The 14,197-nt window shown below is 40.9% G+C and overlaps 1 protein-coding gene across 7 annotated transcripts in view; it reads right to left on the minus strand.

Annotated features, from left to right (window-relative positions):
- LOC108800326 (protein 4.1-like) overlaps positions 1–14,197 on the minus strand; it is a 105,898-nt gene that overhangs the window by 53,671 nt on the left and 38,030 nt on the right. For all 7 annotated transcript variants that reach the window (XM_018572309.1, XM_018572305.1, XM_018572306.1 and 4 more), the window contains exons 6-10: positions 13,553–13,771; positions 8,409–8,496; positions 7,148–7,300; positions 4,163–4,260; positions 1,111–1,283 (exon numbers count right to left, since the gene is read on the minus strand). In XM_018572309.1, coding sequence (XP_018427811.1) covers positions 1,111–1,283; positions 4,163–4,260; positions 7,148–7,300; positions 8,409–8,496; positions 13,553–13,771 — 731 coding nt within the window. The remainder of the gene's footprint in view (positions 1–1,110; positions 1,284–4,162; positions 4,261–7,147; positions 7,301–8,408; positions 8,497–13,552; positions 13,772–14,197) is intronic.

Raw genomic sequence — 14,197 nt, forward strand, 5'->3', positions numbered from 1 at the left:
GCTGGGGAGGGCAGCGGGGATCCAGAGAAGCGGCGGGAGGAGAGGACATGGCGATCTACCAGTGATCGCTACGCGAGCGACTGGTAGATCGCGATCGACCTTGTGGGCACCCCTGGTTTATTCCATACAAAAAAAAAAAACTCATACATGCATGCGTCACCCTGGAATTGTGCAAATTACAGGGTCATGAGTTTCTTCTCCAACTATGCTCTCATTCACTATCATATTTAGGGACCTGAGCGGTATAAGCCATCCCTGGCATGTTCAACCCACAATCAGAGTCCAGAAATGTCACCAGCACACCATTTAAACGTGAAGAAAATCCATTTAATGACACATATTTGTCATTCAAATACAAAGTTTTGCCTCACAGGGTCCCCTTCATCAGGCTCAGAATGACACTAGGCTCTATGCGACATTCACGGTGCCACCCGTGGTCACTTCGAGCACCCGCCTGACTTTTTAGGTTATTCTTTGGAATTGGTAAGGAGTGCAACAACACAAGTCTTTACTCCGCCCACAATCATGTCATGCATATATGTTTGGTACTTTTAACACCTGAAAGCTTTTATAGTGTGAAAATTATCACAATGCAGAATTCCTATCTTCTAAAACCGAAAAGTGAACCCATCAAAAGCTGGTCAGTCAAAAATTAGATGCAAAAATAGGGACAAGCTGAAGTAAAATGATAATTTAAAAAAAAAATAAAAATCAGACAAGATGGTTGGAGAGAATGGGTTCGACACTTGACTTTTAGGCCTCGTACGCAAAGCGTTCAGCTTGTATAAGAACTGTATACAGTAAACTTTTACAGAGCATTTGAAAAACAAATGCTCTGTAAAACAAAATCGGACCCCACTCCCTCTCCTATCAAATTGGAAACTCACAAATGCATCTTACTGGGTACCCTTACTGCCCATGGCTCTCACTTTAAAAATGAGAAACCCACCCATATTACTAGACTCTTAAAAGAAATAGATTTTTTTTATGCAATTCCAAAGCACTGTCCATTACAGAAATACGCCTATTAAATTAAAGCTCCAAGACATAAGGATAGTTTTATTCATAGGGAACAGGTTGGCTTTGTATCCATATGGGAAGTTCTGTTACCTCCATCAAGACTCCTAGAGACACGTTTGCTGGATGTACGCTCAAAATATGGTGCAGGTCTGTCTATTTTCATACTTGCGTCTCTTGTCTGAGCTTGCGTGCGGCCACTATAACGAAACTTAGATCCCAGAGTCAAGAATTTGGCCTTTGGTGGCTGCTCTGGTGAGGAGAGCCTGCAAAATAATTACACCTTTTAAAATCAGAATTCACTGTTGCATTTAAGTGCTATAGACACTGGCAATTGGTACTTTAACTAGTGTAGACCACAAGTATATCATCGTATTAGTGCAGGAAATAATGCAACATCGCTTTGCCAATGTATTTAAAGATTCTAATTTCTCATTAACATCGGTTTTTAAAAATTACAGTAAAAACAGGAACTCTTGAGCAGTTGGAGTGCCATTAAAGTTGACACTAATTGTTGGTCATTAGTTAAAGTAAATTAATTGTGAATAAATGCCACAAATTAGTGGAATAAGCAAAAGACTTGGATTGTTTGCATCTGTCCGTAGCAGTAGACATACAAACTACAAAGACTTAAAAGAGAACTATGGGGCTTTTTCCCATAGTTCTCCTTAGGGTAACGGAAGGACACAAACCTCCCGTCCCCCTAAGCTCAGTATACCGCGAGCTACAGCTCGCGGTATACTGAGACGCCGCAGCTGAAGCGGATCCTGACAATTATGTCTGGATCCGCCCAGCTGCGTGAGTGACAGCTGGCTCTGCTTATCTAGAGGCAGAGCCAGCTGTACCCGCCCCCTCCCCCGTCCGTTCCGCCAGTCAGCGCTGGCGGATCGGAGCAGGGAGGGGGGAATCCAGCCCCTCCCCTATCACAGCAGAGAGCTGTGACAGGATCGGGAGGTGAGCGAACACCGGTATGTGTTCGCTCCCTTCCCGATCTACTGAGCCGACCTTTGACAGTCTCATTGTCACAGGTCGGCTAGAACTATGAGGTGAGTGAAAAGCACTCACCTCATAGTTCTCCTTTAGGCTGTGTTCCCACCTAGGCGTTCGAAATATGCGTGTATGACGCGCGTTTTGAAATAGACCCCAAACATGTCAAGCTTAAAAATTGCGCACACTCGTGAAATCGCAAAAAACTAGCATACCCAAAATTGGCCATAGGCGACGCTTTAAAAGCTTTTACAGCTCATCAGTTTAGTGTTATCAGTGATTGATGACCCTAAAATTATTGCTCTCACTGTGACAATCGCGGCGATATGTAACGTGTGGCGTAATCATCGTTTTCGCAGGTATGCGCACCTGACGCATTGTTTTTTTCAATTCTTTTTTATGTGTAACTTTAAAAAAATTTGGGGGAAACTTTAAATGTTTTCCCCATTTTTTTTGCCATCACAGAGGGGGCTAAGAAACCCCTCTATGTGATAGCAAAAGAGGTGACAGGTCCTCTTTATGGAGACATCAGGGGTCTCCAAGACCCCTGTCACCTAGGACCCTGCTGAAGAAGCTGATGAAGCAGAGATCTGCTTCATCAGCTTCTCTCCAGCATCTGAAGCTGGAGAGTGACACGAGAATGCGGAAGTGATGTAATATACACCACTTCCGCATTCTGAAAGCAGAGAGGGGACTGGAGGGAGATCGTGAACCGACCTCCCTCTGATCTCCTGTGACAGAGGCAGTATTGCTGGTCCCGTGCTCACACCGGAGCCCGGGACCAGCTTGACAGCGGGAGGGGGTGAGCCGCAGAGGGGGGGCGCCGCACATCACGGGACCTCATACAAGGGATCCGCCGGCTCTATAGCCGGCGGATCGCTTGTATATTAACGGGCATCGCTGCCTGTTTTCAAATAATAGGCATTTCCGGCGCGCCCGAGTGGGCGGAAGTAATAGGACGTGTATACACAACGGCCGGCCGGTAGTTCAAATGGAAAATTGGTGTTATTCATGGTGAGCATAGCTTTTCAACTGTCTTTAACATTATATAGTAGTCTGTCTTGAAAGGTGATTTCCCCTAAATCTCAACAGTAGCAATGTCTAAACTTCTCAATTTCAGCAACTCCTCAGCTCCATATTATTCTATACATAACCTAATCACATCCCAGGCAGCTTATTTATAAAATACAACATGCAGGAGAATTAGAAACAAATGGCCATTTTATATATAGGCTACACAGCTGTGTATTTCCATACAGATCACAGATTTTATGAACACTGGTATGTATGTATGTATGTATGTATGTATGTATGCATGCATCGGATTAAATATGGAATTGGAGGGCTTTGCAATTGACTAGAGGTGCACCGAAATAGAAATGTAAAAACCGAAATAAAAAAATTGTCAGGCCGGAACCGATATTTAAATTTTTTCACATTTTTATTTTTTACTTTACTTTTAGGGGCTTTGGGGAAATATTAGTGGTCTAAACAGACTCCTGATATTTCCATTTTAAAATAGAAAAAGAGATTGAGAACACAGAGTCCTCAATCTCTTTTTCTGTATCCCCTGTTATCAATGAACAGGAATCCTCTATGAGTGTTCCTTAGTAGAACAAATGGCAACTGTAAGGACAATGGGGAAGAAAAATAAAATAAGATAAGATATGCAAAGAATAAAAAACCTGCAATTATCTAAAAGTATCTGTTCGTAGATTGTCATTACTAAACATTTCTATAGGTGACTTTGTTGCCATTTTTAGGATAAAGTTCTTCTTTAAGCTTAAGGGTCGTGTTTACGGGTAATGCGAGATGTACAACTAGGTTAGGCATAACAGTTATGTTGGCCACAAAAGTAGTGAATGATCTTTTTCTCAAATAAGGAAAGTGAACAGTTTGGGCAAATGTCCTTGGATTGTCCAAAAAGAATGATTATTCATTTTAAATGAAAATCCTTTAATTTCTACCTCCTATTTTGTGCAGATTTCTAAAAAATATAATTATTTCTCTGAAACCATTTCTGTATGGAAAGACTGCACTGCTATGTAAAGTAAATGGCCAGCAAAGGGTATTTAGAAAAATATTCTCAAGGATTGCGGGTAAGATAATTTCATAGTTTATGTATATAATAATCCTACCAACCTTTTTAAAATGTTACCTGTAAAATGTATGATGCTCTACACACACTTTCCACAGCCTCTTGGCAGCCCGATGGTTTGGCAGTTTGAATCCGATTGTGCTCTCAAAATGTTCAAGCTGGAAAAAAAAAAATGAATGAAGAGTTTCTGTACAAGCCAATTAGCAAAGCGTGCTAACACTCCATATGCATTTAACTTTCAGCTAAAAATTACACATCTCTGGCTCATAAAAAGCTTTTCAAACATTCGAACTGATATTTAAATGGCTCCACACCAACTCCAGTTGCCACTTAGCTAACTTGGGTAAAAAGATATTAAAGAAAACCTGAAATGTGCAAGCAGTGCCCAATAAAGGCAAGCTGCTCTTTTCCCTATTATGGACTTATCATGCTTTGTTCTGCACAGTGTCTTTGTGTGAAGACGGCCATCTTGGTAGAGGCAGGGCTTTGCCTTCTTATGTTCCCTGATGACTGGAAATCTGATGTTTAATGGGGGAATAATCAAGAAGCTGCAGAAGAAGCGCAAAGTGCATAGACCAACAGAATGAATGAAGCAGGGAGATTTTTGCACTGCAGGTCCTCAGGTACATCTTCCCCTCTAGAAAGGAGAATAGTAAGCAGCACAGTAGTGTCAGCACAAGTCTTACTCCAAATCTCTGAGGCACAATATGCTATAATCTCACAATACAGATATACAGCCAGGAGGCTGTAGGCACCGGAAGCCAACTGCTATTTTTAGGAGGAATTAGGAGGAATTTCAGGGTACTGCTTAGGCACAATTAACATTGCTAGATGTTCCCTATAAGATAGCAACGCTTAACTTTTTGCATTTGGGTTCACTTTAAAGTATGACAAAACAAATGCTTATACTTACCTTTCTAGAGGCCCATTCCTTGAAACACTGCCTTTTTTGGTGCTCACTGGCCACTATAGGTATTTGACTAGCTGCAGGGGTTGAATAGCTCCCTCGCCTAGCACTTGCAATTGTTTATCTCTCTGACTTATACATCCTGTAGTGATGGAAGAGCTCCCAGAGGACACCACAGCATGCAGTGGAGAAGCAGGTATACCACCCGAAAATGTAGAATATATTCAATGGCTGGCAAGGGACTGCACTTGAGATGTCTCCTTACTTTTTATTTCTGTGACACCAGTACAAGAAATAAATGGAATGAAAGTCACTGAGAATAGAAATTTTAAGCTTTTCCCACTCTGCTAAAGAATAAAAATATTTATTTTGCAGTCTGACCCCACTGGAGAGATTTTACAGCACTTCCTGCCCCTTTGACCCTGTCAATGAGACAAGAAGTGGGGGGAAAAAAATCTCCTCATTGACACTGCAATAAAAAACCTGAACCCACTTATTCCTTTCACCATTCAATCCAAAAAAAATGGCTGGAAGCAGACTGACATAAATTAACTAGAAAAGGAAATCTCAAGAGCACTGTATGACGAATGCCAACATAGGATTCTAGTAAAACTCAACAAATTCTAAATAACATGAAACTGAAGTTTGAATAGCACAATGTTCAGAAGTTGTTACCAAAAGTGAATATTTTACAAACAGATAAAAGTCAGTATTCTCATAGGTCTGACTTGATACTGCAAATACATGATTATACAAGACTCATTTTAAGTTAGTCATTTGGCAGTGTACATAAGGCCATACAGTTATAAAAGTTTTCAGGGTTTAAGTGGGTATACACGGTACGTATTTGCACAGTAGGTGCTGCTGTCAGCACCCTTTGATCAGCAGATCGCAGGAGCAGGTAGGAAAATTTCTCGGCTGAACGGTGCTTTAGGTATTCTGACTTTAGCGCACAGAAGGGTTGATGGAGGAATCAGTTATATCATCTTTGTTCAGCCCGCAGGTTCAACAACGAAAATATATGTTTTCTTCAGAATGCCATGAATTGGTCCTGGATGGAAGGTATATACCCACCTTTTTTAGGTCATGGTCCCTTTAAAAAGGGACAATAAAACAGGTTTTGAATGAATACGGTCAGAAATTCTTACCAATTCAGGGTGTGGGGTTTCGGGGTAAGTTTTTCGAAGGGAACTGTTATGCAATCTTCCCAGGATTGGTAGACCGGAAATGGGTCCCGGAATCCGGAGGCTTGGAGAGATATTGGGTAGGAAAGAGTCTCCAATCCTGAAGAGCACAGGAAGCTAGTCAGCAGTTGGTTTGTGAGGTGTGTTTGGAGCAGGACACATGTTGGTGCTAGGCTCTAGACTGTGTCTGTACCTGTGCTGGACCCTCTTGGAGCAGGCTGGGACTCTAAACCTGGTGTGGGACAAGCTTGTTGACTAGGTGAGGCGTTCATGAAGTTGTACTAAACAGAAGTGCTGTTTATTTGTCATTTTGCTGAGGATACATTTTTATTTGACCATTTTGGATAAAATAAAGTCTATATATATTTTATAAGATATGGCTAGCTATTAATCACAAACGCCCTGAATATTACAGTGTGTACACAGCTTTAGTATTTGAAGTCATGCTCATGTCATATTTAGATCCTACGCCCGTTTGCATGTTAACAGGGTAGTCTTAAAAAGCTGCACTGAGGGAGAGCTAGGTGCAAGTGGTGATGCTACCATCATGGAGTGAGACAGTGATTTGCAAAGAGAACAGGAGAAAACAGTGATGTGATATTTTTGACCTAATGTCCTCTTCTTCCTTTAGCCCATTTTTTTTCTCTATAGCCTAAACACACATCCATAACTTCAGAACACAGGTGCAAGTGACACCTTAAACAAAAACATGGCTCTGACTGCCAAGGTAACATGCAACACAAAAGTATCGGTAAGTGGAGCTTAACATTGAATTTCTGACATAAACTGTGAAAACAGGGAAAATGGGTAGTACCTACCTCGCCCTATTTTCTTATAACATTACAAAACTATTTTAACTAGTTATTAGATACTAGAAGAAACAGCAATGGCAAGTATACTACAAGCTTTGAAAAACCATTACAGTAGTAGATATTAAGTAATTGTGTTGCTTACCTCGCCAGGTCTCACTTTAATGAAAAAATTGCTGCGTTTGTAAGAAATCTTAAGAATCTTGGGCCAAGCAAAACGATTAATTCGAAGTCTGTCCTTGTAAATAAGCAATCCATTTGAACAAACACCCAGCATGATATCCACACCTTCAGAATCCTAACGTAATAAATAAAAATAATTAACACAGACATTATATGAGCAAATACAACATTTCAGAAGCTATACATATTTGTAATTACCAGTAATCCTTTGACCCTGCACTCTGGTTCATTTGAACTGTTCTTTGTGGTGTACTGACAACCGCCACCATCACGAGTAAGAGCACAGACAAAAGTCTTGAGTGTGTAACCAAAGTCACAAGCAATAGATGCAGAAGCGCATCTATGTGTACGCCCTTTGATGTGTAAAAACCCAGTAAGTTCTACAATGGCATGGTGTCAAAAAAATGCAATTGCATTATTAAAAGTATTAAGAGTAATGTAAATGTAAGACTAAATTCACATTCAGGCATTTTTCATGCAGGGCAGCTGCAGTGCAGGGTGTCAGTTATCCCATATGGAAGATGTGCTTGGCTGGAAATCGCAGATGCAGCAAGCAGAATTTTCTTTTCTATTTAGCCAAAAAGCTACCACACTAAGGGGTTATTTTCATAAAAAAACTGAAGAAAAAAAATGAGAACAAAAATGAAGTCATTGCTTCTTTGTTCCATGAAATGAAAAGTGAAACTTGATTGGTTGCCATTAGCCACAACTCCATATTTTGTACTTCAGTTTTATGAATCAGCCCACGTGTTTTCACTTTTAAGCAGTTATTTCAGTGCAACCTTACCTCTCAGGAATAGGTGTTTGTGCTCTTTTTAACTTGTATTTTCTCCCTGTCATAATAGAAATGTTAGCTCAGTGTCAGACTGTAAGACCCTTATGGAGGCTTACCTGTCTACTGCCTTAGCTCAGGGCTGCTAACTTAATACTCTGCCCAAGCTACAGAAAGAGGGTAAAACTGTCAATTAATATCTATATATAGTATTGGCAGCCTTTCAGCCCAATAAGTCTGCAATTCTAGAGAAAGAAGTTCTCCTTAAATACATTTTATTTACAAAACATTCTTTGTAAAGCTGCCTAAAATAGGTCCACTGACCATTTAAATTTAAACCAGCATAATGTGGGAGTCCGATTATGACAGCCAAAGTATTTAATCTTTATTTTAGCAAAACATGGTTTATAAATCGAATAGTCATTTTATATGGATATCAAGAATGAATTACCTTGGCATGATGCAGGTCTACACCATACATTGACAATTTCTTGGCATTTTCTAAGAAATTGATATCTGCTTGTGCTGGTGTAAGCCCTCTAAAACAAAGAAAAAAATAAATATATATTAGTATTAACAGAGAACTAAGACATTCCCAAGATATGGCATGAGTATGCAAGTAACTCATTAACTCTTTTTGCTGTGTTAATAAAGCATATGAAAAGTTTTTTCTCTGCCTTGTGCAGTTTGGATCGCTTATGTGTTCTACCACAAAAAGGAAAAACATAATATTTGTCTAACCTATGAAATCTATATCCTGGAGTACATCATAGGACACATGGAGTTCATTCTGGAACCAATGGATTCTTCAGCTACCTTCATATGCCTGGGCACTGGCAAATCAAAGCTGGAACAACCCTGTATAACCCCTCCCACTCCCAGCCTGCTCCAAGCAAGCAGTATAAGCATGAATCATAGAAACAGACGGGAGGGCCCTATGTCCTGTTATGTACTCCAAGGAATGGGATTCAACAGGTAAGACAAAAATCCTCTCTTTTCTTGATTGTACAACACAGGACACAGGGGATGCCAAAGGTGGTGGGCAACACAACAAACACAGGCTACCAACAAAACACAAACCCCAAAAGGAAACTAACAGAAGGGGCCAACAATTCAGATGGCCCCCTGAAGAACTTTGTGACCAAACCTAGCATCTGATGAGGCCTGAACATCCACCTGAAACTTCTGTAGGATGTTGTGGGGCAGTACATATAGTTGGTAAAACAATGTCCCAGCTAAAGTGAAAACCAGTGACTACCTTATAATGAAAGAAAGCCCTAGGCCTCAGAACTACCTTATATGTGGGGATAACCAAAAAGGCTCTTTACAGGTCAACGCAGGAACATGCCTGGCAAAAGTGATGCCGACAAGTAAGGTATTTCTCAGAGAAGTACAAAGGCAACTTCTGCACAGTCCCTTACCCAACCTACAGTCCCTTAGAGTCGCCAGACTGCATACAGGGGGGACATGAGCAATCCTCTGCACAAAGGACTTCAACGTCCGTGTACCACAGTCTCCTTTGCCAATTGGGAACAATTAGGATCATCAGAATATCCTCTATCTCAATACTATGAAGAAACTGAGGCAAAAGGTATCAATGTGTAGACTGAACCGATCCCTTGGAGCCACCAGGGCATCAACTGCAAGGGCCATCGGATTCCTGGTCTTGGCGACAAACTTGTACAGTTTGTTGTTGAACTTGCAAACTAGGATGTCCACATCTGGTGTTCCCCACCTGCAACAAATGGCTTGAATCACCCTTGGGTGAATGGACCATTCTCTGGAACAAATATTGATGACTGATGAAGTCCACCTGCAAATTTTCCACTACTGGAATGTGTAAGACTGATAGGACTGGGATGTTAAGTTCTGCCCAAGCCAGAATCAGATCAATGGCGTTGTCTGACTGAATCCTGGTCAAACTACTTTGTAACTAAGGGGTCCAGCCGACAAGGGACAACCAAATTGCCCTGAGCTTCAGGATGGTAAATCAGGATGAGAGTTCTCCGACAACCAGATCCCTTGAACAGAGAAGTTTTTCAGGACTCCTCCCTAACTGGACAGGCTGGTATCCCTAGAAGGAACCTTCCAGACCATTTGGTGGAAAGACTTTCCCAATTTCGCCAAGTTGGAAATCCAATACAGCATGGCAAGTTTGGTTTTGCTGGACAAGTGAATGGGGTAATCCAGAGATTTGAGAATACTTGTCCCCCATGGCCAGAATGATGGACTGCAATGGTCTGGAGTGGAAATGAGCATATGGGACTGCTTTGGAGGAGGCTCACCTGAGAATGGAGGAGAGCTAGGACAGGGGACAGTGTCTTGCTATAGATCCGGGGCACAGTGGCCAGGCCAGATGGAAAAGAAACAAATTGGTAGTGTTGCATGGCCACTGAAAAACTCAGGTAGTGTTAGTAAGCAGGAAAATTTTGGAATGGCCAATCTGCACACTTACTATCCACCAAGGCCAGAAAATTGCCCAGATAAAGGAAAGGAAAGCAATGACTATGTACCATAGAGAGGCGATGGAACAGAAGGAATCAAACTATAAATCTAGTACGGGTGAACCCCACCTTTTGCCTACGGGACAGTGAAAAGGTTGCAATAAAAATCTGGAATCTTTCTGATTTTGGGAATAGGAGGACTATGACCCCCTAAGAAAGGAGCTGCCTTAGGGCAGCAAGACTATCTTCCAGTATTTGGGGGAACTCCGCAAATTTGACAGCATGAAGCAAAGAGTAAGCAAGGAGTGAGACTCTAGTATGTATTCTCTGGAAACTACCCTCTGTGCCCAGGCATTGGAAATGCCCTGGGGCCAGTTGGCCGCAAGGGCCCCCCCACTTGAGAAAGTCCAAGCACCCCTTAACAAATTCCCAGCTTTGGGGGCTTGAAGGGCCAGAATTACAACAAAATTGAACACATGGTTTAGATTTCAATCCCAAAGCTTGGGAAGGACAAAAAGAACATTTCTTAATAGGGAGGACCTTGCTAAAGAGGGTTTCGTTGTCATCTTCTAAGGCAAAAAGAGAGTATAACTTCTTGTCCACTCGGTCTTTGAAAACATGCACATCATCGAGGTGCTGTTAAAACAAAAAAGGACTGGGTCCACGATAACATATTTGGGAGGAGTGAACAATTTTCCAGGGTAATCCAAACCACCATATAACACAGACTGTAAGAGCGTGTGTACAGAGAAAGTTCTGGCAGGTTTGGGCATTTTCATGCATATTAGACTAGTAACTTTTAGTAACATGGACACAGGCGGCTCTAACTGTAGGTACATATAAACTGCGTCCACAAGGGTAAGGACAGAAACCTTAAGTTAAGTAAAGATATCAGCAGACAGGTTTTTTTTTTCCCCTGGGCTGAATCCACAGTTCTGGAAGCTGCCACGTCTACTTCTTCTCCTTGCGATGTGCTGGCACAGGACCTTGAGCCATACCATATTTGCAAGACTGAGCAAGCACATCATCTTGGGTCTAAGAGACAAAGTTAAAATAATAGACCTAGACCGGTTTTTGCAAAATATTTCCACTTTGCTGATGGAGAGATAATTTTGCAGGCATTCCGCAAAATGAAGGAAATCAGAGTTTAAGTAGAGGAGTAGTTGGTAGGTAGATTAAAGATATAAAATGAGACCATGGACGGTATACAAACGGGATGTTCTGCAAGATTTTAAGCAGCGATTGACTTCTATTAGGGCATGTGAACACCTTTTTGGGGCCTATACAAGTGCTTTAATCTATTATGAGATCTCTCCAACCTGCTTTCTTGATGTCCTCCAGTACAACTGAGCTAGATCTAAAGTTGGTGTCTTGGAATATGGCAGGGCTGAATAATCCACAAAAAGAAAAAAGGTTCTCCTACATCTTCAAAGAATGACTCCCGATATAGTATTACTGCAGGAGATGCATTTGAAAAAGTCAGATGGTTTGGGTTGTCGGGCTTCTTGGATTGGGGAGATTATAGCAACATCTTACAAAGCTAAAAAGAGGGGGTTGGCCATGCTTTTGAATAAAAAAAATGTACCTTATAGTTTAATACACACAGATTAAGTGGCGGGGGATTTTAATGTCACTATAGACTCAGCACTAGATCGCTCACATTTACAAAATCATGTTTCTTGTTCGTCTACAAAAGATTTGAAATTTTTGTTGACTCACACTTCTCTTATTGATGCTTAAAGAATTATGAATTCTACAAAATGTAATTTCACTTGAATTTGGAGTTGTATACTTGAGCAGTTGCCACTAGATATTTAAGAGATTGAATTCATGGCAAGTAGTTATACAGACTCAGATTTGAAGCAAAATTCGAAACCTGATTTCAATCTCATGTATATGCTTCATGGGGTTGTAAGGCAGAGTGTTTCATAATACACCTAGTGGATTGCCCTTCCACCTGTACAACTCACCAGCTAGCTATATTTTATGTGTTGGTGTACATAGGAAAGGTCTGCAACTCCCTTGTGAGAGTTTGGATCTCTCATATGTCATTTTACCACAAGCCTGAATCCAGTGGCCTCCAAATAAACCTTCATTAACTGCTACAGAGGGTGGGCAAAATAACAAAAATACCTCAAAAAATGTAATTAGGACCTTCAAGTAGAATTTTTAAAGCACATGAGGCAAGGAACAATCCAAATATAGAACATACCTAAATTATAGAGTTTTTGTCAAAAACAAGGCAACATTTTTTTAATGTTTAAAGCAAAATGGACTTGAAAATTATGATATATAGACAAATGACACTGACAAAGAGAAACAATGGCCACAAGCCAAAGCTTTACAACAGGGTTGGAGAGACAGCAGATGGCTAAGGGAGAACACAAAAATACAGTCTTGAAAATTGCATTAGCACCTATGTGAAAAACTCCAAAAAAAAAACTGAAAATCATGAAGTGCATATAGTTGTAAATAATGATGCATCTGCGATTTGGACATGCTTATGTCCAATGCCAGAAAAAAAAAAAAAATCTTGTAAGGGGAAAAAAATCTGAACCTCTATAGAAAAATGTATTATGGTCTGAAAAAATTTGGAAAAACAAGACTCCCCCTTCCATTTCTAGTGCCTGTGCCGATTTCTGTGGGAGCATGCTCCTCCTCCTGCATTCCAGTGTGGAGACAGTGAAAAAAGTGTCAATCTGTCAATCAAGAGGCCTGTACCCTTTGCAAAGCGTGGTCAGGAATGGGGTGGGGGTTGGCATGCCGTCACCCTCTGGATCTCAGCTTGCGCTGCACACAGTCATGGGATAAAAAAAGAAGCTACATGCAATGTGAGAGTCAAATGAATGAGCTGTGAAAAATAATATAAGGCAAGCCTTCTTTAAAATAGAAAAATTGTACTAAGCAACAATGTAAAAAATAAAAATGACAAACACCCCACATGTAACTTTCTCTATGTGTTGTTTGGACAAAACAAAGAAGAAAGCATTCATATCATCTTACATTTGGCAAATCAGTATTCTATAGCGCCTATTTATATATGCATCTCACATTATAGGAATCTAATCTTGGGTGCTAGGGGGCAATCCAACCAATTCTTATTTAAATCACTGTCAATTTGCATTGCACACCTTACTAGATATAAACAGACCTGTGTGTTTTATGCAGTTCCACAACTTTGTCTTCCAGTTCTTTTGTCTGATTGGGTGCAAACTGAAAGTCACTGATATAGTCAGCGCCGTGCTCCTCTGCATCATAGTCTCCCACCTCAGCCTGAAGTGTGAGTGAACCAAGAAGAGCATGTGTCACAAATGAACATGGCAGACGTCCAGAAGCAATGTCCTGACGCAGCTGAAGGCACAGGTGATATCTGTCAAAAAATGAACAAACTATTCAGGAACCCTATTAAAGATTTAAGCAATAGTATATAGGAGCTGGGTATGGGAGGTAGACACTGTAAATTATTCTTCCAATAAACATGGTTTAAAACTAATTTGAATGCATCACAAATCAAGGTTTAGTTTCAATAATACTTCTATAATATTTGACTATTCCCATGGTAACACAGCAAGGATATGTTTGAGGAATATTCAGTGTGACAGGCTTAAAGCAACCTGCATGATCATCAGGAAAGAGAAGGTAACAGTACAGGGGCACCGCTGACAGAATCAAACGTCAACATATACCCTATATTGCAGATCATTTTCCCCTTGCCCTGCCCAGTGGTTTCCTGAAGTTTATGCACTTCGGTCCCTTCCACACGGGCGTTCTAATTGGGTCCACCTGTCAGGTCTGG

Source organism: Nanorana parkeri, unplaced genomic scaffold, assembly GCF_000935625.1.
Source record: "Nanorana parkeri isolate BGI_ZX_2015 unplaced genomic scaffold, ASM93562v1 scaffold1994, whole genome shotgun sequence".
NCBI classification, from domain to species: Eukaryota; Metazoa; Chordata; class Amphibia; order Anura; family Dicroglossidae; genus Nanorana; species Nanorana parkeri.